Source organism: Odocoileus virginianus, unplaced genomic scaffold (assembly GCF_023699985.2).
Source record: "Odocoileus virginianus isolate 20LAN1187 ecotype Illinois unplaced genomic scaffold, Ovbor_1.2 Unplaced_Scaffold_5, whole genome shotgun sequence".
In the NCBI taxonomy this organism is placed as follows: domain Eukaryota; kingdom Metazoa; phylum Chordata; class Mammalia; order Artiodactyla; family Cervidae; genus Odocoileus; species Odocoileus virginianus.
This window is the reverse complement of record NW_027224267.1, coordinates 3,368,233-3,395,713: the sequence shown is the minus strand read 5'-3', so window position 1 is coordinate 3,395,713 and position 27,481 is coordinate 3,368,233. Positions and strand designations below refer to the sequence as shown.

At 58.9% G+C, this 27,481-nt stretch overlaps 1 protein-coding gene across 3 annotated transcripts; it reads left to right on the top strand.

Moving 5' to 3' along the window:
• Positions 1 to 352: 352 nt before the first annotated feature.
• On the top strand, positions 353 to 27,481 carry LETM1 (leucine zipper and EF-hand containing transmembrane protein 1). Of its 3 annotated transcripts, none has more exons than XM_070462457.1 (14): positions 353 to 698; positions 4,577 to 4,637; positions 9,265 to 9,676; positions 10,847 to 10,990; positions 11,529 to 11,666; positions 12,315 to 12,518; positions 16,619 to 16,738; positions 17,284 to 17,415; positions 17,675 to 17,833; positions 18,165 to 18,296; positions 21,431 to 21,565; positions 23,097 to 23,287; positions 24,288 to 24,426; positions 25,189 to 27,481. In XM_070462457.1, exons 1-14 carry the CDS (start codon positions 620 to 622, stop codon positions 25,336 to 25,338), a joined length of 2,196 nt encoding a protein of 731 aa, XP_070318558.1. In that variant the 5' UTR covers positions 353 to 619; the 3' UTR covers positions 25,339 to 27,481. The 3 variants fall into 3 exon arrangements, with proteins under 3 accessions (XP_070318558.1, XP_070318559.1, XP_070318557.1); XM_070462456.1 differs by having other exon boundaries at positions 354 to 698; positions 18,162 to 18,296; XM_070462458.1 differs by lacking the exon at positions 18,165 to 18,296.

The window sequence follows — 27,481 nt, the reverse complement described above, 5'->3', positions numbered from 1 at the left end:
GCCGCCCGGGAGCAGGGGCGTGAGCGGCCAGCGGGGAGGACCCGCGAACCAGGGGCGCCGCCCCGAAGCCGGGGCCCTCGGTGTGGCGTGCGACAGCTCGGACTGGGCCGAGCCCGAGCGGGGCGCTCAGCCGGACTGGCCAGGCCGGGAGTAGCTACGCGACGCGGCGGAGTCCTCAGGGGCCGCACGGCCACCTCACCCCGACGCTGCCGCCGCAGACGCAGAACAACTCAGCGCGCGCGCGCCGCGATCAACCAACGCGCGAGGCCGAGCGGCCAACCCAGAATGCAGCGCGCCGCAGGGGCAGCCGGCCGCGGGGCACGCCGGGACCGGCAGTCCGCGGCCGCTCGGGCCCACCCCTCAGCTGGCCTGCGCCGTGCGCCCGTGGGGCCCAATGGGAGCGGCGACCCGGCCGCCCCGCCCCGCGCCGCCGGACGTCGATGCCGGGACATGGCTGCTGCCGGCGCCGGGTCCTTGAGCTGAGCGCCCGCCGCCAGCCACCAACCGCCGCCCTCAACCGTCCGCAGGCGGGCCGAGGCGCCGCTGGCCGGCGAGGAGCCGCCGCCGCTACCGCAGCAGGAGGAGGCCGGGAGGCCGGCGCACCGGGCACGCCGGGCACATGGCGTCCATCTTACTGAGGAGTTGTCGCGGCCGCGGGCCCGCTCGCCTCCCGCCGCCCCGCCCCGCCGCGCCGAGGGGTAAGGGGCCGGCGATCGACAGACGGCGCGGGGCCGGGGCCGGGGGCCGGGATGGGCGGGCCGCGGGACCGGCCGCCCCCTCAGACGGGGCGGGTCGCGGCTCTCGGACCCAGCCCAGAGCCGGGGTCCCGCCTGGGGGGACCTTGCGCGGCCTCGCCCGTCCGCCCTGCCCCGGCCGGCCGTTCGCCCCGGGGGTGGGGAGCGCCCGGGCCGTGGGTGCGGGCGGGAGCGGGCCCGTGACTCACTCGCGCCGTGACCTTAATCGCTCGGCCACCGGCCGCTGCGTCCGGAAAGTTTTGAAGAGAGCACGCTGCCAGCCAGCCTGGGGCGGTGTCGGCGCTCCCCGCTCGTGGTCGAGCCCAGCGGACCTGGCGCCCACTCGCGAAGACAGTCTTGCCTTCGGGCCGCGTTTGGGGCTGCAGAGATGGCGGGGGGCACGGCGGGCACTTGTACCCGTCCTGTGGGACGTCCGTGGGACCGATACCCTTATGGCATTCCACATGGGCGTCGTGCAGGGTCCCAGGGCCTTCCCCTATGGCCTCAGGCAGGTGTCGTTGTCCCTGGAGCCTCAGAGATGCTAGCTGGGACCCAGAGACCGCACCTGAGGCCGGGCTCTCGGGAGCCCACATGGAGGGCGCCTGCACTGACCAGCTCTCCGTGTTTCTTTTTATATATCCTTTCTCAGTCTGTTGCTTATTATTTTGTCCAGTGAGATTGAGATTCTCAAGTAAAATTATCTGTTTCAAGGTATTTACCCTTTGTAAAGGCACCCTAGAAAACATGGTTCTTGTCGTTTTTGACACTGATGGCTGATCAGCTGCTTAGACCTTTGGAGCCAGGAGGGCGTGGAGCCTCAGCGAGCACTCCTCTGTGAACCCACAGTCTGGCTGCCCAGTCCAGCCTGTAGTTGTCTCTTCTGTTCTCAGGGCGCGCTCTCTCTCTCTCTCTCTCTCTCTCTCTCCCCTTTCTTGCTTCTTAAGGATGGTGGTAAAGATACTTTGGCCACGCACATTTCTGTAGCATGTTTACAGTTTAGAAGTTAGCTGAATTTGTTTTGTGCTTGAATCATTGCGGGAACACAGGTGTTTCCCATAGTAACTAAGACATGAAGGGACTGAGAGATGGTCAGGACCCAGGGCTGGACTGTAGGGAGCCAGTCCCAGAACCCTTGAAATGATGCTCCCAGCTGAGCTGGGGGCAGTCTGTTTCTGGAGCACATTGCCTCCTTTATTAACATCTTACATCAGTTTGGGTCTTGTCATAATTAGTAAACGCACAGTATTACATAATGCATAAAGTATTCAGGTTTCCCTTATTCTGCACATAGTTTATTCTGATGTCCTTTATTTTTGTCCCAGGACCCCATCCAGGACACCCCATTACGTTTAGTCACAATTTCTTTTTGGTATCTTGACTGTAACGGTTCCTCAGACTTTCCTTGACAGTTTTGAGGAGGTCTGGTCAGGTATAGTGTAGGACGTCACCTGTTGGGATTTGTCTGATGTTTTCCTCATGTTTAGACAGGTTCAGGGTTTTCGGGAGGAAGATCCCGGAGGTGAAGTGTGTCCTCATCCCTTCCATCTAGGGTGCCTCCTGCAGCAGGACTTACCATGGCCTGCTGACCTTGATCAGCCGGCTGAGGTGGCTGAGGTGTAGAGTCACTTCCTGCCCTTTTGCACACTGTGCTCTTTGGGAGGAAGTTGTGTGTGGCATGGACTTGGGAGTCGGCTGGGACTTGCAGAGGTGGGCTGACCTGATTTGCCAAGGACTGGGTGTGAGACAGAAGGCCTGGCCTCCCACCATTATTGAAACAAGGGAGCGGGCTGGGAACCCAGGAGTTCTTGGAGCTGTTGCATGTGAGGTGCCCGTCGGACCTGAAGACCTCGTGTACCCATGTGTGTTCAGGTGTGGAGTGCCTGGGGAGGATCCTGCTGGAGCTTAGCAGGGAGAACCCAGAGAACGTGGTTCCTGGACGCCAGGTGAATAAAGGTGTGGCATAGGAAGAAATGAGTTTGGTTTCTTTTTCTCATCCTGGGTTCCTGGCAGAGCCCCCAAAACCCTAGGAATTTCTTGAATGATAAGCAGATCTTTTGGTATTCATAATGAGCTGCTTTCCCACATACCAGAGTTTGCACTAGCTATGCACCTGTGATTAGAGGGTGGGACCTTCCAGACCCACGAGGAGGGGAGGGGTCTGGAGACGGAATTCAGTTGCCAGTGACCAAGGGTGTAATTGATAATCCCTAGGCCCTGAAGATAGGGACTGGGGATGGGAGGCCTGGGGAGCGTCAGGGCTGGGGGTGCCTGCCAGGCAGAGGGGACAAGAGCCGCTGTACCCGAGGACGCTCCCAGGTCTCACACTGTATCCCTTTCCATCTAGCTGTCTGTCTGTATCCTTTATGATAAACCACGGTGTTGGCTTGAGTACTTTCTTGGGTTCTGGGGGGCATTCTAGCAAATTATCAAAACTGAAGGGGTCATGGGAACTCCAGAATTTATAGTTGGCAGAAGTGTGCAGACCCCACTTGCAACTGGCATTTGAAGTGGTGACAGTCTTGTGGGACCAAGCCCTTCACCTGTGGGTCTGCATGCCCTCTGGGGAGTAAGAGTAGAACTGAGTCGTAGGAGACCCAGTGGGGGTGAGAGGTGGAGGGTGGGTGTTGGGAAAGAAACCACAGAAGGGCCCTCAGGAGGACGGAGTGGCCCGGCAACCCCCTGCAGAGCCTGGAGCCCAGTCTGAGTTTACTGTGAAGGCTTCTGAGTGGGGAGAGCAGGGGAAGGGGCTGCCAGGGTCAGGAGGGGGCAGGCCAGGGGGTGCTGGGTGCTGTGGCAGCTGGTCTGGTTGTTGCAAGGTTGTGGGGAAGCTTCTGTTTGGGAGACAAGGTAGATGGGTCCACCTCGGCTGGAGTGACGGCTTGGGAACTAGAGTTAAAGAAAGTGTTAGAAGTATATCAGAATCCTAAAAATGTGCTGTGCGCTCATCAACATGGTATATCCAAGAAACGGTTTACTCTTGGTTTTGGTTTTCCTGGTCATTCTCATAACCCCCACCCTTCACATGGGCATGGGGGGTATTGGGTCATTTGGATGGGGCCCTTGCCATCTAGTCAAAGCTATGGTTATTCCAGTAGCCATGTATGGATGTGAGAGTTGAACTATAAAGAAAGCTGAGCACTGAAAGATTGATGCTTTTGAACTGTGGTGTTGGAGAAGACTCTTGAGAGTCCCTTGGACTGCAAGGAGATCCAACCAGTCCATCCTAAAGGAGATCAGTCCTGAATATTCACTGGAAGGACTGATGCTGAAGTTGAAACTCCAATACTTTGGCCAACCTGATGCAAAGAGCTGACTCATTGGAAAAGACTTGATGCTGGGAAAGATTGAAGGCAGGAGGAGAAGGGGACGACAGAGGATGAGATGGTTGGATGCCATCACTGGCTTGACGGACTTTGAGTAAACTCCGGGAGTTGGTGATGGACAGGGAAGCCTGGCATGCTGCAGTCCATGGCGTTGCAGAGTCAGACATGACTGAGCGACTGACCTGACCTGACCTTGCTTGCTCTGTGCAGCTGTCTGCCTGTTAGGGGTCATGTGTGCCCTGCCTCTTCAACCAGAGGCAGCTGGAGTGAGTCGGGGTGGTCCCACCTGGGGAGACCTGATGACCCGGGCTCCCTGGGCCTATGGCCACCGGAGTCTGGTCCCCAAGTTAGGGTGTGTTCAGCCAGGGATGCTACCAAGACACTACATTTCACCTGGGGCAGAGCCCTCACCACACAACACTCAGAGTGGGCTTCCAGAAACTTGCTCCACAGAAGGAAGAGATGCCTGCATAAAGCCACTGTTTGAAACTGACTTTGTTTTTTCTGTTTTTGTCACAGGTCCTGTTGGGGATCCGGCCTGCCTTAGTGGTGCCAGTGCTGTGGGGTTGATGAGCTACGTGTGAGTAAATGAATGTCACTTTCTGCCTGTTTAAACATGGGGGCTTGAAAGTGCTCAGGTGATGTGATTCTTGGCTCGGGGGTGGGTGGTATATCCTACTTTGTTCTTTTAAACCAGTATTTTTTCATCTTGACATATGTAACCACATATTTTAGTGAATATTTGGAAAATAAACACTCATAATCCCAGGACCTGTTACAGGTATTATCAGCCTTTTTGGTGTATTATTCTGGTCTTTTTTCTTTTTTTTAATTAATTTATTTGGCTGTGCTGAGTCTTAGTTGTGGCATGTGGGATTTAATTCCCTGACAAGGATCAAACCCAGGCCCCTGCATTGGGAGTGTGGAGCCTTAGCCCTTGGACCACAGGAAGTCCCTCGTATCTCTGTTCTAAACCTGCAGCGCTGTCCGCAGTCTGCACAGTTGCTGAGGCTCTTCCATCCTCACACAGCTGCTGTTCCAGGGCCTTCTCGTGTGAACGCCCACAGACCCTCCCCCACACCACGCTCGGTCCTTCCCAGAGGACCCTGTGGACTGATCGTGGGGCTTTCCCTACTGGTCTGGGGATGGACCTGGAGTGTGGTGAGAGGGCTTCCCTGTTTGCCGTCACCCACAGATGTGTTTCCTGTGGAGCTGCTGCGCTCTCCCTGTCTGCCATCAGCCCCGTCCGCACCCCAGGCTTGGTCTCCTGACCCTCACCTATGTGGTGGGGCGTCCATGTCCACCTGCCCTGGTGCCTGGAGTGGACACCCATGATCCTTCTTGTGTGAGAGTGTCCAGCCCCTTATGACCCCTTGTCCCCGGAGCTGGGGTGCTTTGGGTTCTTTAGTTGACTTTTCTCCTCCTCTTGGCTCTGAAACTCCGAGAGGGTGCTTCCTGTGACCAATTCAATTCCCTAAAACAAAGACTGCACAAGTTATGTGCTTGGCTGTTAAGGCAAAAGTGTATGTAAGCATATTTTCAGTTTTTTGGTTCTAACATCAAATGCTGGAATGAGGAGCTCGCCCAGCCTCTCTGCCCGAGAGTGACTCCTTCATGGAGGGGCAGGGGTGCGTGTGCAGTGTGTGACGGGGACGCGACAAAGTGTTTTCCAAAAGCCCCTCCCCGCAGGCCCCTCCTGCTGCCAGGGTGCTCCCAGCCAGCTCTGGGCTTTGATTTGATTAGGCTTCTCTCCTGACAGTCCCCAGACTTTGTCTCCATGCAATCTCTTTATGACATAGAGGCATTAGCATATGAGCCTAGAACCTCTCTGCTCTCACTGAAGTGCATCCTTCCGGCTGTCAGAGTTCTCAGTGACCTTTGTAACCTGCGGCTGGCATTCCGGGGTTTGGGGGCCCAGGGAGGTGACTTGGGGATTGTGTGTAGGGTGTGGCCTGCAGGCTCAGCTGTCGGGTTTTGGTGTGAAGTTGTTGGTTTTAAGGTAGTGACTGCCGAACAGGTGTGTGGTCTGGACCAGCCCGGGTGCCTCGGGTCAGCTGGCGCCCGCCGCCCTTGAGCAGGGAGGATCCACCCCTGCTGGCACCTCTGTTCTCCACAGCCTTCCAGACAAACTTCTGAATGAGTTCAGTTCTGAAATGGTCTTTGGGGGATTGTAACTGGAACGTCATTAAATCTGTAACATCATTTGGGAATATTAACTTTGTACTCTTTCCACGATAAGTTGTTTTCTTTATTAAGACTTTCTCTCCTTGGGGAAAGAGTGTGTCATGTTCTTTGCTTAGGCAGCGTGCACTGCCTTTAAGACAGCTCCCAGCTGTGCTCCGTTTGGAGGTGCCGGGCGCTCCCTCTGTGTCGCCTTTCTCGGTGATTGTTGGTGGCATGGACGTCACTCACTCGAGGTCTCCTGTGTGGCCACTTCACACAGCTCTGTGAGTTGTTTTTAGCTCATCTGGTAGTTAATCCCCAAGTGCACTGTAATGATTTTTTTTGTCTTTTCCTTCCCAGTGCATTTGCTTCTGTTGTAGTTTTTTTAATCTCGGTGGCCAGGTCTGTTAGCAGAGAGCCGTAGTCACTCATGCATTATGATGACAGCAGAAAACAGCGATCTAGCGTTGTATAAGTTCACAGCATTTAGAAAGTTAAAGTGCCCTCCCTCACAAGGCTGTCCTGTGGCCTCCAAGGCTCCAGTGGGTGTTGTGGGCCGCGGTCCCCAGGTCCCAGCCGACGTGCACGTTGTTCTGCGGGCAGGGTGGGGTCCCTGGGCACCTGTGCTTTGGGGCCGCCTCCAGGGTCATGTGTTGCTGCAGTGCCTGTTGCTCCATCCTGCCTTCCCTCTCCTGTTTGCCCTGAGGAGCTGCGGGGCACAGGGAGGGTTGGCACCCACCTGGCCCGACCCCAGGCCGCCCTCTTGGCATGCTGACCCCTGGTTTGGCAGGCGTCAGAGTCGAGTCGTGCCTGTGTGGAGAGCTGGTTGGGTCCCTGCGGCGGGCGCCTTGGGCGCAGGGACGCTCTGGCGGCCCCGCTTGGCTTCTCCCCCGGAAGGTATGGGCAGGTGCTGGGCTGAGGTGGACCTGGGTCCACGTCCTTGGGCAGATGGGCAGGGCCTCCTGCAGCGATGTGTGATTCCTGTTGAGATGCAGCTTTCACCTAGAGTGCTGTGCACATACAGACGCGCTCTCTCTGAAGATGGTTCATCCCAAAAGAGAGAAGGAAAAGAAAGGCTGCGGGGCGTGGGGTAGGTGGCGGGGTCCTGGCCCCGCCCAGCTGAGCGGCCAGCGCTTTCAGGACACGGATGCCTGGGCCCTGGCCGCTGGGGAGAGTGGGGGCCGCCCTCTGCCCACCAAGAGACGGTGGTGCCCAGGTTAGTTTCATTTCAATGGAGATTTTTTAAGTGATAAATTATATAATTTGTACTTTTTGAAAATAGCTAGATTGCCCTGGCTAGACAGTTGATAGCCTCTCAAACGTGCCTGAAGGCAGCCGGATTCCTGGGCCCTCACAGCCCTCGCCCAATACGCCCTAGGCTGCTCTGCTGGGTCTGCCTTCCTGGGTCTCTGTCCTTGCCTCCTGACTGCCCCTTGTCACTGACGTCATACCTTGTGGAAGCCACTTGCCTCCTCGGTAATGGGGTTGGAAAAGTGGATAGTTAAGCTTGGTGAAGACAGGAGGTGAGGCGCCTTCCTGGGTGGGCGTGGTCACCGCCCGCTGGGAGGGCAGAGGATGCAGGCGTGGGCCCTGCTGGGCTCTGGGCGAGGCCATTCTCCAGCCACTGGGACTCAGACAGGGCAGGGCTGAGGGACCGGTGGGACAGGACCTACCTGGCCCTTTAAGGCAGAAGCAAGGGCCTGGGACAAGAGAGGCTGCAGCCGTCACTGCCCAGCTGGCCAGAGCCAAGGCGGCCATCCAGTGCCCCCACATGTAAGGGCAGAGCTTCCTCCACCCCGACTGGCGGCGTCTCAGCCCCAAGCGTGCCTGAGGAGCTGCTCGGGGTTCATCCCCATGGGCTGCTCGCACAGCAGGGAGGCTGCCTGTCCCAGGTCACGTGGCAGTCAGCAGCACAACCCAAGTTTGACCTGGGCCAGGCTGCGCAGACCTTGAGTCCCCGCTGCTGGCAGCAGACCAGGCGTGCAGAGATGACCAGATAGGTGGGAAGAAGCTGGGGTGTGCTGGCAACAAACAGCCCTGCCGCCGGGCCTCTGGCTGCCCCAGGGTGGACTTGTGTGTGAGAGGAAGCATTCTCTAAGGGACAGGTAAGGTACAAAGGCGTGAAACACAGGAGGAGGACTGTGAGGTAAATCCTGTTCAGCGATAGATTCTGAGCGGCCTTCTGCCGCTGGAGGAGGACCTCCTCGTTGTGCCCAGACCTTGGGCCATGCTAGGTCTGGATGGGCACTGAGAGCTGGGCAGTGCCCGGCGCAGGCTCCAGAAACTCAGCTACAGCCAGTGGCCCTCCTCGCATGGCCGTCTGCAGGCAGACCTGAGGGTACAGCTGTGTTGCGCTGGAGGAGCACGCTGGTTCTTTTGCTGCCACAGGGTCAGGTGCCCTGCAGGCCTGATGTGGTGCCAGTGGAGAGGGTACCGAGGCGTGCAGGCAGCTCACCCGCTCCTCGCGGGGCCTCCTGGAGCTGGTGGTCCAGTGGGAGGCGGTCCGCATGTGAGGATTTGAGAGGGTGAGCTCAAGAGCGGTCTTGCAGGTCAGGGGCCAAGAGAAGCCCCGGTGTGGGAGGAGAGGCGGGCCTGGGCCTGGGCCTGACCGAGGGGCCTGTGCGGGAGGAGAGGCCTGGGCTGCGGGCTCTACCCTGCGCGTCCACCCTTCTGCACAAAGGCCTGTGGTCAGCTGATGCATAGGTCCGGGTCATTCTTGACTGGAACATTCTCCCTAAATTTCAGCACTTGCACAGGAGCCGTGGGTCTTGGTGAAAACTCGCCATTAGGGGAAAGCACTGGCCTGGGGGCCCCTCCAGGAGGCTGGGTCCTTCTGCTCTGCGGGTTGAGCCTCTGCTGGTTGGTTGTGTCTGACCTGCTCCTTTGGGGCTGCCAGACCTCTGTGAGCAGCCCCTTCGCCTCTGACAGTGGGAGTGGCTCCCGCCAGGGAGGGGCCGGGAGTCTGTCTGTCCTGCCGGGACAGTTGGCCGGGAGGTGAGACCGGCAGCTGGCCGGCACCTCACCCCTCTTCTCTCCCTCCCAAGGCCTGTTCCGTCGGGCAGCCGCACTCCCGTCCACCCCGTCTACCTGTCCTTCCGTGGCCACCCCCTGCGCTGCTGGGCGCCGAGGCCCCAGCGCGCGTGCGCGGTGCTCGCGGGGCCGGGGCGCCTGCCTGCGCGCTGCTGGCACTCGTCGAGTCCGCTGCGCGATGACTCCGTGGTGGAGAAGTCCCTCCGGTCCCTCAAGGACAAGAACAAGAAGCTGGAGGAAGGCGGCCCGGTGTACAGCCCGCCCGCACAGGCGGCCGTGGGGAAGCCCCTGGGGCAGCGGGTCCTGGACGAGCTGAAGCACTACTACCACGGCTTCCGCCTGCTCTGGATCGACACCAAGATCGCCGCGCGCACGCTCTGGCGCATCCTCCACGGCCACAGCCTGACCCGCCGCGAGCGCAGGCAGGTAATGGGCGCCTCCGCACCGCCCCGAGGGGGACCGGCTCCGGGAGCACGGCCGATCAGGGGCTGGGGCAGCAGGGCACTGAGACCACCTGTGTCAGAGAATAAACGGTGGGGCGCTCCTGGGAGGGCATGGGGAGTCGAACGGGACTTTGCCTGGTCTCCTCTGCAGTTGTGTGTCGTTCCATGTTTTTTCATGATATTTAAATGGAACGTTCCTTTGTTGGAAAATATGCACCCTAAAATTTATTTTTACCCATTTTTAAATAAACAGTCTGTGACATTAAGTCCATTCACACTGTGGTGAAGTCGGTACCACCAGAACTCTTCATCTCTTCCTCAGCTGAACCTGCCTGGTTAGATAACAGCTCCCCGTCTCCTGCCCCAGCCTCTGGCCCCACCACTCTACTTCCTGTGTCTTAATCTGACCCCTCTAGGGACCTCATATCAGTGGAATCGCAGAGGGTCTGTCCTTTGTGACTGGCTTGTTTCCCTGAGCAGACTGTCCTTGAGGTTCACCCTTGTTGTGACAGGTGTCAGAATCTCCTTCCTTTTTAAGGCTGGATAACCTTCCATCGTGTGGATAGACCACAGTTTTGTTTATTCATTCATCCGTCTGTAGACATTTGGGTTGCTTCCATGTTTTGTCTGTTGTAGGTAAATGGAATTTTAAAACTTCATTTTCCATTTGTTTATTGAGAGTATAGAGAAACAGTTGATTTTTATCAGTGTGTGGAGTACGAGGTGTGGCTGCAGCCCTCCTTGGGGCTTCGCTGAGGGCCAGTCCTCAGGGTATGGTCCTGTCCAGCTCTCCGCCGGGCCGGGGGGCAACTGCTGAAGCCCTGGGCTGGCCCGCGTGCAGCAGCTGCCAGTGACGGGCGCCACTTCTCGCAGAGTTAGCTCCCACCCAGCTTTTCTTTTCCTTTTTTAAACTCTTGGCCGTACTCCACACAGCATGGGTGACAGATCCCCAGCCAGGGATCTGACCTGTGCCCCCTGTAGTGGGAGCAAGGAGTCCTGGGAGCCCCCCGCACCCAGCTTTTCTGAAACCGCATGGTTTGGCCCCCGGGGTGCCTGCGGAGCCCTGTCCGCTCCCTGGGAGGGCCCGCCGCCGCTCCCCTGCCGTTGTGAGAAGGCGTGCTCTCCGCTCACCCTCGGCCCTCTGCCCGTCCAGTTCCTCCGCATCTGCGCTGACCTCTTCCGCCTCGTGCCCTTCCTGGTCTTTGTGGTGGTGCCCTTCATGGAGTTCCTGCTGCCCGTCGCTGTGAAGCTCTTCCCCAACATGCTGCCGTCCACGTTCGAGACCCAGTCCAGCAAGGTGACCAGCCCGTTCCAGGCCCAGCTTGAAGTGGTTCCAGAGCTGCATTGTTCAAGTGTCATAGGTTATGGTTTCTCTAGAGCAGCGTCCCCAAGCCCAGAGCGAGGCCTGTTACAGGGGAGCACACGGGTCTGGGGCAAGGCTGGCCAACTGAGGCCCACGCCGGCCCCGCCCCCTGGGCAATAAGGCCTTTTGGGGACACGTGTGCCCCACTGTGTATGTACTGTCTGATGGCCTTCATGTTTCCCGTGGCTCAGCCCACAGGGTCTGAAAAGCTTTACTAACTGGCTGTTTATGGAATTTGTGGGTCCCTTCTGTGGTGGGCTGTGGCGGGGGGCAGGTGTGTCACCCAGAATTTCCTGTCATGAGCTGGAAAGTTTGGGAACACAGCTCATCGGTGGAGGAAGCGCTGTTCGGAGGCAGCGCTGTTCAGAGGCGCCTGGGAGGCTGGGCTGGGGGCATGTGCACTCGTTGCTGGGGCTGCACCGTCGTGCCGGCAGCTGGGGGCTGGGGTGCAGTGCCCTCTCTGACCTCGCAGGAGGAGAGGCTGAAGAAGGAGCTGCGGGTCAAGCTGGAGCTGGCCAAGTTCCTTCAGGACACCATCGAGGAGATGGCCCTGAAGAACAAGGCTGCCAAGGGGAGTGCCACCAAAGACTTCTCCGTGTTCTTCCAGAAGGTGCTGTGATGCTTTGTCCCTGTGGCTTGTCCTGTGGTCCCTGGAGCTGGTTACAGGCTGGGGCCCCTGCCTCCTTTCCCCCTCTTTCGCTGTGCACAGTGAGGGTGGGGTTCAGGGCCAGGGCTGGAGGGATGTAACTGGTCCCACCCCGAGCCCGTGGAGGCCACACCGCTGTCCCGGGGATGTGCACTGCCGTCCACCAGCCTCTTGTGGGTCTCCAGACTGCAGCAGCCCTGGGGCAGGAACCGAGGGCCCACACTTGTGACAGGCGGGGCCTGGGCTGGAGGGGAGGGGGCAGACTGCCCCATGGCCATGTCCACTCTCAGGGAGGGAGGTGGGTTTTCTGCCCCACATGGAGAGGCCCCAGCTCCTTCCTGCCAGCCGCCTTTGCCTGCTGGCACAGCACGCGGGGTCCAGGGACGAGACTCCGCGTGCTGCATGACGCCCTGCTCGCAGAAGCCTGGCCGGTCTGCACTCGAGTGTGGGTCCCACTGGCCACTCCTGTGGGCGTTTCTGAGCGTAGAGCTGAGGGAGGCTGTGGACAGCCCTTCTGCTTTGTTTCCTGACTCGAGGCGTGTGCCCGGGGGTTGTGGGGGTGCCAAGGGACACTCAGCCCGCTAGTAGTGACCCTTGCGATGGCTCCCGCAGATCCGCGAGACGGGCGAGAGACCCAGCAATGAGGAAATCATGCGTTTTTCCAAGCTGTTTGAGGACGAGCTGACCCTGGACAACCTCACGCGCCCGCAGCTGGTGGCGCTGTGCAAGCTGCTGGAGCTGCAGTCCATCGGCACCAACAACTTCCTGCGCTTCCAGCTCACCATGAGGCTGCGCTCCATCAAGGCGGACGACAAGGTGGGCGCGCGTCCGGGCTGTGCTGGGGTCGCACGGGTTCAGCAGCCATGACAGCCCACCTCCGTGGTAGGAAGTAGTCACTGAGAAGGTGGGTTTTACAGCGGCCTCACTTGCATCATAGGGGTATGTCATAATTTATTATCCGTTACTTTAACGAAGCTTGTGCTTCCCTAAAGAGCACTCTGATCAAAGCCTTTTACTGTAGGTTTTACCCCAGATCTTTGATAAATCCTATAAACTAGTGACCTAGAACTGGGGCCGCCCGAGCAAAGGGCAGGAAGTCAGAAGCAGGTCCTGACCACGCCCCGGCTGCCCCCTGCTGGCCCGCAGTCGCCTCGCGTGTGCGTCTCCCGGGAAGAGGCCTCGGGGCGCCCGCGTCCTCTCCGGTGCCCTTTCAGCCTTCGTTCCGTGGCGTCTAGTGTCTGCGGTGGGCCAGCTTGCTGTTTCACTTACAGGATTCCCGTCCTGACATCTGCTGAATGTGCTTGCTGTTGTTCTGACCTGCGCGGACGACCTTCTGTCTCATAGCTGGCGTATTTAGTTTATACTCTGTTCCTCCTGCCGGTTTTATGTTCCACTTAATCTCTTTCCTTGCCTTCTTTGCATTAATTAGCTGTTTACTCTTGCGTCCTCTTTCCATTAGCTTATTTACTTATTACCTGAGCTGTTTCTCTAGAGTTTACAGCCGGCTTCCCTGAGCACAGGAGTCTAGCAGAGTAGATGCTTTTCCCGCCACATGTGTGCTGGGGCTGCGGGGCCCTGCCGCATTACCCTCCCCCTTGTGTGCATTGCCTGCGTGTCTGTGCACCACCACGTGTTTCTCCTCCTGACCCCGGGCCTTCCTGCCTGTTTCCACCCAGGCCGTTTCCTCCACTTGACAAGTCCCCTCTGTATTAGCCTCCCTCCTGCAGGGTGTTGCTGGGCAGAGGACCCAGGGCTCGCGCGTCTTCTTCATGTTTAAAGATGCTGCTGAGTGTGTGTCAGCCACCAGGCCTGTTACTGTTCTCTGAAGATGGCCATCTTTCTCTGCAGCACCTCAGATTTTGTTTGGATTTATCAGTTTCACAGTAACGTCCCGAGATGGTGTGTCTCTACTACTGTTTCCTGGTTCTGGTGTTTCCATTGTCTCATTAAATACCACCCACCCCCCAGTACATCAGGTTACCTATCCTCTCTTCCTCTTGATCTGATTACTCTTAAATCCATCCTCTGAGATTCCCATTTTCAGGTAAAACTGTCTGTCTTGTTCTCTGGAAGCAGATCAGTACCGCATTTCGTAGGCATGAAGAGACGTGGTGTGGAAAGCCTGCCATGTGGCTGCCCCACCTGGGAGCAGGCAGCCTGAAGGCAGGCAGCCTTGGTTGGGGCCTGGCCACTCACTGTTGTGTGATGTTGAACAGGGGGCCTGACCTCAGTGCTGGGACTCCTGGGAGGTGGGGGGCGGCCAGACCTCTGCAGTTGAGCAGTGGATGGGGTGTGCTTTCCTCTTGACGTGAGGTGAAGACCTGCATAAGACGTCTGGAAAGCAGGAAGAGGCGTCTGAGACCCCGGGACTGACGGGAAGTCTGTGCCTCAAGAGACCCAGCCTTGGGCCTGAAGACGCCCGAAGGCACTGATGAGAACAGACTTCAGAAGCCCATCCTCTGAGCACAGGAGGGAGGTCACCCCGCAAGACAGGAGACGTCTGAGCGTCGCTGCAGCCAGGCGCCCAGGACGTGTCCCCACCCTGCCCCCGTGCTGGGCGGCAGGGCTGAGCGTGGACCCCTTGGTGATGTCTGTGGAGGCCGGCTCGTCCCCTGCTGCCCATCTGTGGTGGGGACCTGCCGGGGGCCGCTCTCCACACCCATCCTCAGGCCTGAGACGCTCACCCCCCACCCCCCCACTAGAGTGGTGTCAGGAGGGGCTGGTCAGGAGGCTCTCCTGCCCCTCCCAGCCAGCAAGCATGCTGACGGGGGCCCAGAGTCCACCCACCCGGTCCAGCAGTCAGAAGAGCCTCTGCCCTGACCTCAGTGGAAGCCAATCCCACCTGTTCCAGAACGTGCCCAGGATGCAATTTACGGGTACGACTGAGTGATGTCACGGAGAGCTCAGGGCCGTTGGAGGGAGCTCGTGCTCACAGTTCCCAGAGACCAGGAAATGAGGGGAGGCAGAACTGTGACTTGGCCTTTATCCCTGGTTCAGTGGGCGTGGTCAGCTGGAGACGTTTCTGATTGGGCAGGAAGTGAAACAGAGGTCTGGGTTTGTGGTTGGAGAGTTTGAAATACAATTTTTGCACACCCAGGAAAGGCCACAGGGGCGATGTAAACAACTTTGGCTGTTAGTTTGGATCAGTAGATGCCACACTGTCTGTTACACGCCTGTGAAAGTGGGGTGTCACACCCCGCCAGAGTGCTGTGGGAGGGAACCTGCTAGGACAGAAGGCAAGAGAGCCAGGACCTCGTAGCCCCAAACCCAAAGTGTCCAGCCTCCTCTGAAAATCACTCCTCGTGCTAAGAACCAGGAGGAAGGACCTCAGTGAGAAAAGGCAGTTGGTGGGCACCAGCGCTGAGTGGACAGATACAGTGGGTCATATTGACCATTGGCCATTTCCCAGATTCAGTAAAAGACATAAATCTACAGACTTAAGAAACCAAGTGAATCTCAGACAGGACGTACCCATAGAAATCCACATGAAGACAGAATCAGATGAACAAACTTAAAAGACAAATAATTTTGAAAGTGATAAGAGAGACTGCAGGGCAAACAGTTTGAATGAGAGTGCATTTCTTGTCACAAGCCTGGAGGCCAGAAGGAACTGAGAAGTGTTTCTTTATGTGCTGAAAAAAAAAAAAAAAAACTGTCAACTCAGTCCTGTATTCAGCAAAAATAAAAATTAAATTAAAAATTTAGAAAAAACTGGGATGAGGGGGAATCAGGATGTTCTCAGGTGAAGGAAAACCAAGCTTATGGCGGAGCATCTGGAAGCGACTGTGTGTGACAGGCGACAGGCTTTCACTCCTGCTGGTGAGTTGGCCCTGTGAGGTGAAGTGTGATGGTGGAAGCAGAGATGGACTCTGTGTCCAGCGGTGGCGTTCGGATGAGTTCAGTCAGCGGGGGAGGATGGGATGAGGCCCCTGCGGGTCAACTCGTGATGAGTTGAATGCATCCTGCCCTCAGAGCAGCCCCTGAAAAAGGACACGGCGAGGCGCTGGGAAGCGCAAAGGGCCCGTGGGCGCTGCTAGAGGATGGGCAGGGGGAGTCATCACACCACCTCTCATAACTACTCAGCGCTGGAGACAGGCCAGACGTCCTGCCCTGGGCGAGCGGTGGGAGCAGGACCATTGTGGGTGTGGCGTGCTCACCGACACAGGGGCTGCCTGGGTCTCCAGGGCCAACCGGAAGCTTCCGCAGCGTGCAGATGACCGATGGCAGAGCAGACTCTTGTCCGGGGGCGGCTGTGTCTGAAGGGGCCTCTTGAGGTCCTCGTGGGCACGGCTTGGCATCGCCTCCCGGGCGTGCCCTGAGACCACCCGTCAGGTGTGACGGGGGCCCGCACGGCTGCACAGGGTGCCGTGGCTGTCCCCTGGCTGGCAGCGGGCGCTGTTGGCCTTCTCCTTCCCTTCTGTCCCCTCATCCCTGCACAGGCTCCTCGAGACCCCGGTGATGTGCCCCCTGCCCCGGGCACTCCTGCGTGCTTCCCACTTGGTCACTGCGGCCTCAGGCTGCACAGGGAGGGTCAGGAGGCATCTTGAGCGCAGTCACCCCAGTCCCGTCCTTCCTCTCCCGTCCTGGGAACACAGAGGACGCTGGCTGTGCGGGGCACGGGAGGACTGCGGGATTCAGGCAGCGCGGGGCCTGGGCCTGGTGGAAGGCCTGCATCCCGCGGTGGGTCCTGGCCCTTGACCCTGAGGTCCCTCCCTCTGTCAGATGGTCTGGTCCCTGCAAACTCAGAACTCGCGCCTCGGGTGGGTGGGGGGGGCATTTTCCTCGTGTTTGGCAGAGTATGTCGGGAAGGTTCTAATCACACGCTTAGACTAGTGTGTGTATGCAGACAGCACAGACCCTCCCTCGAGGGGTGAGCCCTCTGGAGGTCACCGGCTTCTTCCTTCTTCCTTTGACAGCTGATCGCCGAGGAGGGCGTTGACAGCCTGAACGTCAAGGAGCTGCAGGCGGCGTGTCGGGCGCGAGGCATGCGGGCCCTGGGTGTCACAGAAGACCGCCTGCGGGACCAGCTGAAGCAGGTGCGTGGGGCAGGGCCCTTCAACCCCGGCTGGAGGCCCCCGCGGCTCTGCGCCCGCCTGGCGGGGCCTGTGTACGCCTGGGCAGGGCTCTGGGTCACCACTGGAGTCTTTCCTGCTACTCTGCCTGGTCTTGTGAGGATGCCCGACGGCCAGGCCAGCTTTCTGTGAGAGTCCCGCGTGCCCCTCAGCGGAGGCTGGGGTGTGGGCCAGTGGGCCCCAGGCCAGCCCGGCCGCTGCTGGCCCTGCTCTCAGCAGCCCCTGGCGGCGCGTCCTGCTCCATGTGCCCCAGGCCCGCAGTCTCACTGCAGGGCATCTGCCACCCGGGACTCAGGTGTGAGCGTGGCAGCCGACAGACACCTTGTAGGGCTTGAGGCGTTTCTGGGAGAGCTCACTCGGATGATGGGGTCCACTCAGGCACTGCTATGTTTGCTGCCAGCCTGCACCCCGCTCCCCTCCCCAACGCAGACCAGAGTGGGGAGGGTTCGGCCAGGTCCTGTGGGCGGCCAGGCCGGAGGTGAGCCTGGGTCTTGAACTCCCGCTCACAGTGGCTAGAGCTGCACCTGCACCAGGAGATCCCGACATCGCTGCTCATCCTGTCCCGGGCCATGTACCTTCCTGAGACCCTGTCACCCGCTGACCAGCTCAAGTCCACCCTGCAGACCCTCCCGGAGATCGTGGTGCGTGCAGCCGGACCCCTCTGCTACTCTCTGTTGGGCCCCTCGCTTCTCGGGGAGATGCCCCCAACTCTCTCTCTCTTGTCTGTCTTTTCTCCCCTGAGGGCCCTGCGGGACGTGGGAAGGTGGCCCTTGGGGTCCTTCTCCTTGGGAAGCAGGCCTGGAGGGGACAACGCCTGGAGACACTGGCTGGGTGCTGGGGCTGTGCTGGTGGGGACGCTGCCCGGCGTTGGGGCACGCTCACGGGCTCCCCTCCCTGAAGGCGAAGGAAGCCCAGGTGAAGGTGGCCGAGGTGGAGGGCGAGCAGGTGGACAACAAGGCGAAGCTGGAGGCCACGCTGCAGGAGGAGGCGGCCATCCAGCAGGAGCACCGCGAGAAGGAGCTGCAGAGGAAGAGCCAGGCGGCCGCGGCCCAGGCAGCAGTGAGTGGGGCGGCGCGGGTGTGGGCGGGGGGTGAAGCCGGCGCTGCCAGCCTGGGCCCAAGACCCTGAAGCTGAGGATCGAGGCCCTGTGGATGCTGGGGCCTGGAGGAGGAGCGGCGTGAGCGCGCCTCAGCCCATACAGCGCTAGCTTGGAGCGTCCTGCGGGGGAGCCTTGTGGAAGTGCGCTTGCTGCCGGTCGGCCAGGCTCCACAGACCTCGACCCTCATGGAGCTGGCCCTCTGGCTAGCGGCGTCTCTGCCGGTGTGGACTCCCCAGAAAGTCGCGGTCCTGCAGTGGGTGCTGAGCCGGCAGCGGCCTTGCGTTTCAGAAGGAAGCGGAGCCCGAGGTGGTGGCCGAAGGTGCCCCGGGGAGGCCGGTGGCTGAGCTGCAGCCGGAAGAGCCTGCTGTGATCCTGCCTCCCGAGGTCTTGAAGGACAGCGCGCCCGTCCTAGAAGGCTTGAAGGTAACGGTGCTCACCAGAGGGAGCGGTGTGCAGCCGCCAGACGCCAGCGGCTCCAGGGGCTCCCGAGGACGGGGGGCCCAGACGGCTGCAGCCTGGCTGCGGAGGGTGACGGTGCACGGTCGCGGGGTGTGGAGAGCGAGCCCGGAAGGGAGGTGGCCCAGCCTTGGCTCAGCCCATGCTCCTCGGGCAGGATGCCCAGCAGGGATACGGGTATGGTCCTTGTGGAGGCTCACTGTGCTGTCACCTTCCAATGTGCTGCATACCTGGGTGCTCGCTTCTGGCAGCCTCACCGTCCTGCCCTGGACCCACACTCAACACCCCTGCCGCCGGGCAGGCCTTGGTACAGGGGCGCGGCGGGCGGAGCAGCTTCTGACGGCGCTGCGCGGGGTCATGCTCACGGCAGGTGCAGTGTCATCAGTAGCTGGCGTAGGAGAGAGGAAGCAGGGCGGCACGTTACATCTGGGGCTTCCCAGCGAGTCATGGGGTGGGGACCCCTGTGAGGTCGCGCTTGTCAACACCTGGGTGGGGCTGGGCTTCGTGAGGTGTGCCAAGGGCCCAGGGGTGCCATCTGAGGATGGAGCCCTGAGGGCCAGCGTGGGGTCATTGGAGGTGGAGGAGAAAGCCCCACTGCAGGGCCTCAGGGAGGAGCCGGGGGACGTGGGCCCTCCAGGCCGGTGGGTGGGAAGGGCCTGTGATAGGGCACGGGGTGGTGAAAGGCTACTCGTGTGAGAAGAGAAGGCATGGAGCGTCGGGTGGGGGTCCTGCTGAGGCGCAGCTTCAGGGGCAGCGGTGGGCGGGGGCTTGCACAGCCTGCGGTATGCCCACTGTGCTCTGCCCCAGCCAGTGACGGCCCGGGAGACAGATGACCAGCGCTCCATGTCACTGACATGCGGCTTGAGGAACGAGGCTCCTGGGAGCCCGGGCTGCCCGTGCCTCTAAAGGAGACCTGGGAAGGGTCAGGGACCGAGGTCCCTGAGGTCATTCTGAAGGCAGTTTGGGGCTGAGGCGGGAAGCAGATTAGAGGCGGGGTCTGGCAGGCTCACGAGCGCTGCCTGGGGGAAGGGCTCATCAGTCTGCACTCGGGCCTGGTGATGGCTCCATGCAGAGAGAGGCGGCCCATTGCCAGTGCAAATAGGACTGAGGCAGAGAGGGACGTTTGAACTCTTAGGAGAGCTTGTGAACTAAGGGTTGCCAAAGATGACTTAGCAGGAAGCACACAAAACTTCAAACAAAGAACCTTGGCTTATGAGAAAGATGCCTCGGAGAGCGGGGCAGCGCCATTTCCCGTCTGCAGTGGAGGGGTCTTGGGGTGTCGGCCGTCTCCGGGGACAGAGAACCCAAGTCGCTGAAAACCTCACCGCAGGGAAAGGCTTCGGGGTAGCAGTGCTGCTGCGTCCACACAGAGGGAAGAAGTCCTTCCCGGACCGCACATCCTCTTGGCAGGAAGCTGAAGAGGAGGAGGACCCTACCCTGAGATGAGCGCCTCCGGAGGCCGCACCAGGGGAGTCAGAGGCAGCCGCAGATGGGATCTGTCCTGAGCAGAGTGTGGTTCTCCGCGAGCTCCAGAAGTGCCGTGTGGCTGCTCTGTAAGAAGGACAGTGCGGTGTGACTGGCTGCCCTGGCTGTCAGTGGTCAGGAGTCCACCTGCCCAGGAGGGTCCCACAGGCTCAGCCTGTGAGCCGCCGCTGGTGAAGCCGACACACTCTGGGGCCTGTGCTCTGCGCCAGGAGAAGCCACTGCAAGTAGAGCAGGCCTGCACACGGCAGCGAAGACCCAGTGCAGTCAAAACGATGAGCAGATGTTCATAAGTAAGGATTAGCTGAACAAATAGTTAAGTTAGAAAACGCATCATGACCTGGTGGGGCTTGTTTAAGGAATCCAGAAATATTAGTGTCACAAGCACATTAACAGACTCAAGAGCAAAACCGTGAGCGATCGTCTCAGCAGAGGTACAGAAAGTAGTGGGCTGAACTGAGCCCTGTCCTCAGCTGACGTGGGAGTGAGCCTTCTGACCGCAGAGCAGCGAGGGGCACCCCTGAGCGGCTGGGGTGTCCGCGCCCCGCCTGCTCTGCGTCGGCCGCAGGGTCTAGCCAGGATGGTTAGAAGAGAAGATGAAGTCATGTGGTGGTGGACTGTTCACAGGTGCCGTGAGTGCCTGAGAGTGATTGTACTTCTTAGTGCTAGAGATGAACACCCATGTTGAAATTTTCACACATGTCACAGATAGATCATACCCCAAAAGTGAACTACTTGGGGGTAGATTTGGAAATAGGCATGAAGACCTGTACAGGATGCTATAAACTGTTGTTGAGGTAAATTAAAGCAGTAAGTAGAGAGCTTTCACTGCACTCTTAAGACATGAAGACTTAATGTTGGTAGGCTGTTAATTCTTCCTAGCTGATCTGTGGATTCAAGACCACTACAATCCCAGCATCCTTTGTTGTTGACATTGACAAGCTTATTAACGTATGTGGAAATTCAAGGGACCAGCCATGTTTTCTAGACTCATTAAAAAAGACCCTGATGCTGGGAAAGATGGAAAGCAGGAGAGGAGAAGGGGATGACAGGATGAGATGGTTGGATGCCATCACCGACTCAATGGACATGAGTTTGAGCGCGCTCCGGGGGTCAGTGAGGGACAGGGAGGCCTGGCGTGCTGCAGTCCACGGGGTCGCAGAGAGTCAGACATGACTGAGCGACTGAGCAACAACAGAGGATGGGCATGATGATGGACGAGCAGGTCCTTGCACTGGCGGATGGAGTTGTACGTGGCGGTTAAAGGAGCACACCGTCACGGTGAATCTGAGTGACGGAGCTCGAGCCGTGTGACACCGTTTGTCAGAATTCCATGAGAATTCAATGAGTCTGTCATGACAGAAGTCCCAGGGTGGGGGGTTCCTGATTCGAGGAAACTTTTGGGGTGATGCTGCTTCTTGGTCGGGTGGTGGTGGCTCCGTGGGGGTCTGCCAGACACACCTGCGCAGGCACCCTCAGGAGTGGGGGGCACACCGGGGCGCGACAATGCTGCCTACAAGGACACTGCTCGGACGGAAAAGTGGGCCAGCCCTTCCGGCGAACCCAGTTACTCCCTTTCACGTAGGTTTTTTTGGTTTGCTGGTTTGTTTTGTTTCCAGGAAGAGGAAATAACTCAAGAGGAAATTGATGTACTTAGCAATGCGTGCTCGAAACTGAAGGAGCAGAAGAAATCCCTGACTAAGGAGAAGGAGGAGCTGGAGCTGCTAAAGGAGGACGTCCAGGACTACAGCCAGGTGGGCTGCGCTCAGCGCCCGCCACGCCTGCCGCAGGCCAGGGCCCACTGGCCTGGGCGCCTCTGGAGGGAAGACTGAGTTTACGGAAACCCCGCTCGGTACCGCCTCCAGTCATTCCAGTGGGTCCCTTTCCCCTGGAATGCTGGCCATTCGCCCTTGTAGGTGACAAGCAGGTATCTTTTTAGTTTCTAAACACATGAAGGTATCAGATGAACAGCCTGGTCACTGGGTATATGAAATCTTATGTTTGTTCGTGACTTCCCAAAAGAGACTTCTTTCTTACATACTAGTTCTTTTTCCTTTTTGAGATTGGTAAAACTAATTTGCCATTTTCTCCTCCTCCTCGTGGCAGCCCTCTCATTGTGCAGGTCCTCGAATCCCCATGTCAGTTCCCATTGTTCCCAGTGACGCTTGCTCTTAGGGAAAGCAGACACTCCCATTCCTTGATTCTTTTATCCATTAGGAAGACAATCAGGATTCAGAAATGAGTCCGGATTTCCTTTGATACGAAAACTATGTTTGAGTTTTCAAAGATGAGAACAGACCTGCATGGTGGTCAGGAATGAGTGAGCAGCTTTGTGGCTGAAGTAAGCAGGTCTGCTCCACCACAGCCCAGACCTTTCCCCTTCCGTGATGTAATTTGGACTGACCCACTTACTTTATTTTTTTTTTTTTAAATAAAAAGTTTTATTGGAGAAAAATAGAACCACCACGTACACAGGGAAAAGAGCACAAAAATTCAACTGATACAGAACTGAAAGTCACAACTACCCAATGTTGTTTGCGATTACTTTTCAATTTCTTAAATGGCTTCCCTCAATTTTTTAAATAGCCTTGCCAATTTTTTTCAGCTGAAATAGCATCAAGTTTTCAAAAAATTAAGAGCCTCAGCGAAGGGACCAGCTTTTAAGATAACAAAGGTGACACCAAGAGTCTCCTATAGGACCAATTCTACCGAAAAGTTCCTGAAGCACATAACTACTGAGTCTGGTAGAACAGTAGCTCAGAGACCATCAGGGATTAGTTAGAACACTGACTCAGACGGTCCAGTATGCAGAGAGGGCAAACAAAAAGGCTGCATTTCCCTGTCAGATGAGTTCACTTAAGAAAACCAAGGAGGTGCTAAGAAAATACAGGCAATGGCTGCTCAAAATAATTAAGAAGGCATTCTAAATACCACTTATTATTAGACAACAGTGTGTAAAGTGATGCAATTAGAAAACAGGCAACTTAAAAAAAAATATGGTCACAGGTCTTTGAGAACTCAAGAAAATAATCAATAGCAAACAAGAGCTGAAAGTCTCAGCTGAGGGTTGAAAGTGAAAGTGAAGTCACTCAGTCATATCTGACTCTTTGCGACCCTGTGGACTGTAGCCCACCAGGCTCCTCTGTCCATGGGATTCTCCAGGCAAGAAATCTGGAGTGGGTTGCCATTTCCTTCTCCTGGACTGACCCACTTACTTTCAAAGGTAAACTTAAGGTTTCTTTTTTGCCGTAAGACGATCTGTTTACAACTAAATAATTTTATTAGGATTTACAGGAAATCAAGAAGGAACTTTCAAAGACTGGTGAAGAAATGTATGTGGAAGAGTCTAAAGCCAGCAAGAGACTGACCAAGCGGGTGCAGCAGATGATCGGGCAGATGGACAGCCTGCTGGCGCAGCTGGAGGCCGACCAGAAGGCGGGCAAGCTGGGCCCTGCTGCTGAGGGTGCGCCTGCAGGGTGAGTGCGACGCCTTGGACTCCAGCCTGGGGCCTCTGACTCGGCACCGCTTTCAACCTGGGTACCTGCCAGCCACCCCTTCCCTCTGATCTGGCAGCTGTAGCTTCTCCATGATGCTGTCACTGAAGCAGCCCTGAGTCAGGTCTTCCTAGCACACTGCATGCGTGCACATGCACAGTCACGTGCACACGTGCAGATGTGCACACGCACAGACACACGCACACGTGCACAGTGCACACGTACAGACGTGCACACGCTTAGACACGTGCACACACACAGTGTGGTGCTGTCACCACGTCGGGAAGGCCTCTGGCAGCTTGCCTGCTCTCTCTGCATCAGCCCTCCTGGCCCTCTCAGGCCACCATCGCCAGTCCTTCCAGAGCCTCCGTGGGTCACAGCGCCCCCAGCCTCTCCCTCCCTCCCTCCAGCTTCAGCCCTGCTCGCTCGGCGCTGCGTCCTCAGACCACTGCGCTCTCTCCCGCCGCCTCCCTCGTCCTGAGCCCCTGCAGTCAGGATCCCTGTGCGGGGGCCAGCTCTGCACGGTGCGTCCCAGGGGCCTGGGTCGGCAGCCGGCAGGGGGTGTCCCGTGAGGGGCTGCAGATGAAGGAAAGCTCTCCAGGCGGCAGCGGCTGACTCCCCTCACTCCTGCGGGCTGGGCCCTGCGCTGCGACTGCCCACATCTCCGGGGGGCGCCTCTGCCTTCCTGGGTTAGTGGCCCTAACTCCAGATGAGGCCAGTGTCCCCTCCCGGCCCCGCCCACCCTGCCCCAGGCACAGACGGGCCTGAGGAGCCCCCTGTCCTCATCGCCCCAGAGAGGCTGGTTGTGCCAGGCAGCTGTGCGCAACGGGCGACCACCTGAAGTGGTGGCTTCTGCCTATGTCCGCCCTGGCTGGAGGTCCCAAGCTGATGGGGCGAGGGGGCCCTGGGTGGAGGGCTGCTGGCTCAGGTCTGGGCTACGGGCCCACGGGGGTGAGGTGCTACATGCAGGCTTTGTCCCCAGGGAGACTGTGATCAGCGTCTCCGAGCTCATCAGCGCCATGAAGCAGATCAAGCACATTCCCGAGAGCAAGCTGCTGAGCCTGGCCTCGGCGCTGGACGACAACAAGGATGGCAAGGTCAACATTGACGACCTCGTCAAGGTGGGTCATGGGCCGCCTGCGCCCGCTCCCGAGAGGCCGGGCCCACCCGCCCTCTGAATACCACGTGGAGAAGGGAGGGCAGTAAGTCCTGGGCACGGGGCCTCTCCCAGCCCCGCAGGACCCTGGCGGGGTCTGGGAAGCATAGCGTTGGGGTGCCTGGGGCATGCAGCCCTGGAGAGGAGCCGCATGCCCCTCAGCATCCCTGGGGGCAGCTGGTGGGCGTGGGGCCCCCGAGGCCTGAGAGGACCCGGCACCCAGTGCTGGGGCTACACCTTGTCAGAAGCCTGTGGGCTCCGGCGTTTCTGTGGCTCTTGTGTCCCCAGCCCAGTGGGGTCAGAACACCAGCGGCCGCGGCCCAGCGTCCTCACCATGGTGGTACCTGCAGCCCTCCTTGGGGCTCCTGATGCTCTGCCCCGTGGGGCCTGGCCTGCAGCCTCTGGGCTGTGCAGCCCCCCTGCCTGCAGCCCTGGGTCCCGGGAGGCCCAGCTGGCACCCTGCCCAGGCCTGTGGCCTTGGGCTTCCTGTGCCCCAAACCCCTCTCCAGGCTCTGTGTGGCCTGGGCTCTGGGGTCTGTTGGCTCCTTGGGGTGGGGGTTCTGGTCCTCAGAAGTCCAGGGCGGGTGGAGGACCCCAGTCCCTGGAAGGACAGTGCCGAGGGCCCGCCTGGCCAGTCGCTGCATCCCGCCTGCCCGCTGTGCTCTGGGGGGGCCTCTGCCGTGAGGGGCGGAGCCGCCTGAGCCCCGCATCCCTCCCTTGTGCACAGGTCATCGAGCTGGTGGACCAAGAGGACATCCACATCTCCACCAGCCAGGTGGCCGAGATCGTGGCCACGCTGGAGAAGGAGGAGAAGGTGGAGGAGAAGGAGAAGGCCAAGGAGAAGGCAGAGAAGGAGGCGGCCGAGGTGCAGAGCTAGGGCTGGCCCAGCCCCCGGCCCGCAGGCCCTCGCGCCCCCTCCCGCCGCAGTGGTCCCAACGTGATGCTGATTGCTTTGAAGTGATTCTTAGTGACGGACCTAATATTTTATCTGGAATAAATCAGAAACTTCATAATCAAGTAATTTTTAACACTCATCATTCCATGAAGATTGAGTCAGCTCGGAGCCCCCGTGCCCATCCAGGGAGGCTTCTCTGGGTCAGCAGGGGCCCCGCGCTGTGGGGTCCCAGCCGTGGTGGGCTAGGGTGGCCGGCCGGTGACGGTTGTGGCCCTGCACACCCCCCGGCTCCTGAGGCGGCTCGGGCCTTCCCGCTCACCCCCTGGTGGCATCTGCCACGGAGGAGAGGACCCGCCGCAGGGGTGCACCGGGCAGACACAGCCTCCTCGGCCTGGAGAAGCTGTTTCGTGTGTCGCGGACTTGGATTCCTGAGCGTCAGTGTGAACCAGTGAGCAGACCACACCTGCCATCTCCGTGGCTCCCGGGAACCTCGTCTGACGCTCTCGTGTGGGCATCCACGTCCTTTCCTGAGTGACCTTGGATTCTCACCTAATCCTTCAACCAGCTAGCTAGCGCCGAGCTTCCTCGTGCGCCAGTCTGCCCAGCTGAGCAAAGTGAGCGTCAGTTATGCCAGGAAAGGTGCTGATGAAGCCCTTGAAAAGGAAGCCTCCCCTGTGCAAGAATTGGTCATGCTTCGTCATCGCCTCACCCCCCATCCTGGGTGTTCAGATGGATTTCATTGCGTCTCACCCCAGAGGGCGCTCGAGGGGCCTGTCTGCGTCCGCCTGAGGCCCTTGGCCTCGTGCATGCCTCAGGTCGGGGAGCCGAGTGGCTGTGGCCCAGCACCGTCTGGCTCTCTCTCTGGAGGCTTGGGCAGAGCCGACCAGAGCGCTCCGTAGGGAACTGATGTGGGCCCTGGGAGACGGGGGGCTGGTGGGGCTGGCGGGACGAGCAAAGGGGACAGCTTCTAGATGATGTGAAACCTGGTGCTCAGCCGCTGATGGACCTTGGACAAGAGGAGTAGCTCTGAGTCCTCCAGTGGACACCCATGTGAGGGGGCGGTGGGTGCTAAAGGTTTTTATTTCAGTTATTTAAGGGGGCGTGTTCTAGAGGCTTCCTTGGTATTTATGCGTTATCTCACTTGTTTAGTGGCCCAGTTTTCTGCTGCAGAAATGTGTGTGCTTGTGAACCTCGTGGTGGCCGGCGTGCTTGAGGAGAGGCTAGTCTTTTCCGGCTCCATCCTCATCTCGCTGCCTTTGCCGGGCACCTGGGGTGGTCCCCACATGCTGTCAAGCCCCCGACCTCCCCGCAGGGTCTGCCACAGGCAGCAGGCAGACCCCCCCCCCCAACTGCCCCCACCCTGGCGCGGCGGGCCCCTCCTCCAGCATCTGTACCCCGGGCCTGTCTGCTGCAGGCTTCCCCTTGGAGTTGCTTGTTTTTATTGTCCTGAACTTTATTTATTACAGCTGAGGTGAGTGCCTGGGTGCGGGCATAACGGGTGAACAGTGCTGGGATTGAGTGTGGGGTGTGATGCGGCGTCGGGGTGGCTGGCTGTCGGCTGGGTGCCCGGGGCCTGCACCCACCTTCCTGAGCTTTCTCAGGAGTGCGCTTGAGTCCCCGGGGCCATGACACCGTGCCGCATTCTTCCTGCTTTGCACCAGCTGAACACCCCCCTGTTATGAAGGATTCAGGAGACTGACGTAGCTTCCAGAGTCGCTTTGGAATATCCAATTTCAGATTTTAAAAGCAAAGGGCACCATGTAATTAGTGCAGCATCACCTCCAGGCAGTGACCCTCATAGCAGGCCCAGGACCAGCTTCGCCTGAGGGCTGCCTCCTTGGGCTGTGTGTAAACACCTTTTCTAGAAATAGCTTTTTTAATTAAAATATCAAACTCATGTTCATGTAACAGCTCAGAGCAAGATTTCTGAATCCCGGGGCCCGTCCACAGTTAGGGTGGGAAGTGGCAGGGTTGTCTGAGCGTCTGGCTCCGGCCGCGCTCCAGCCCGGCCTCTGGGGTTGCCTGCCCTGGGAGTACGTGTCCCGCCCATCCCCGCAGACTGTGCTGGAGGCTGGATACTCGACTTCCTGTGTGGAGAGGGCTGAATAAAGTGCCGTCTTTCTCA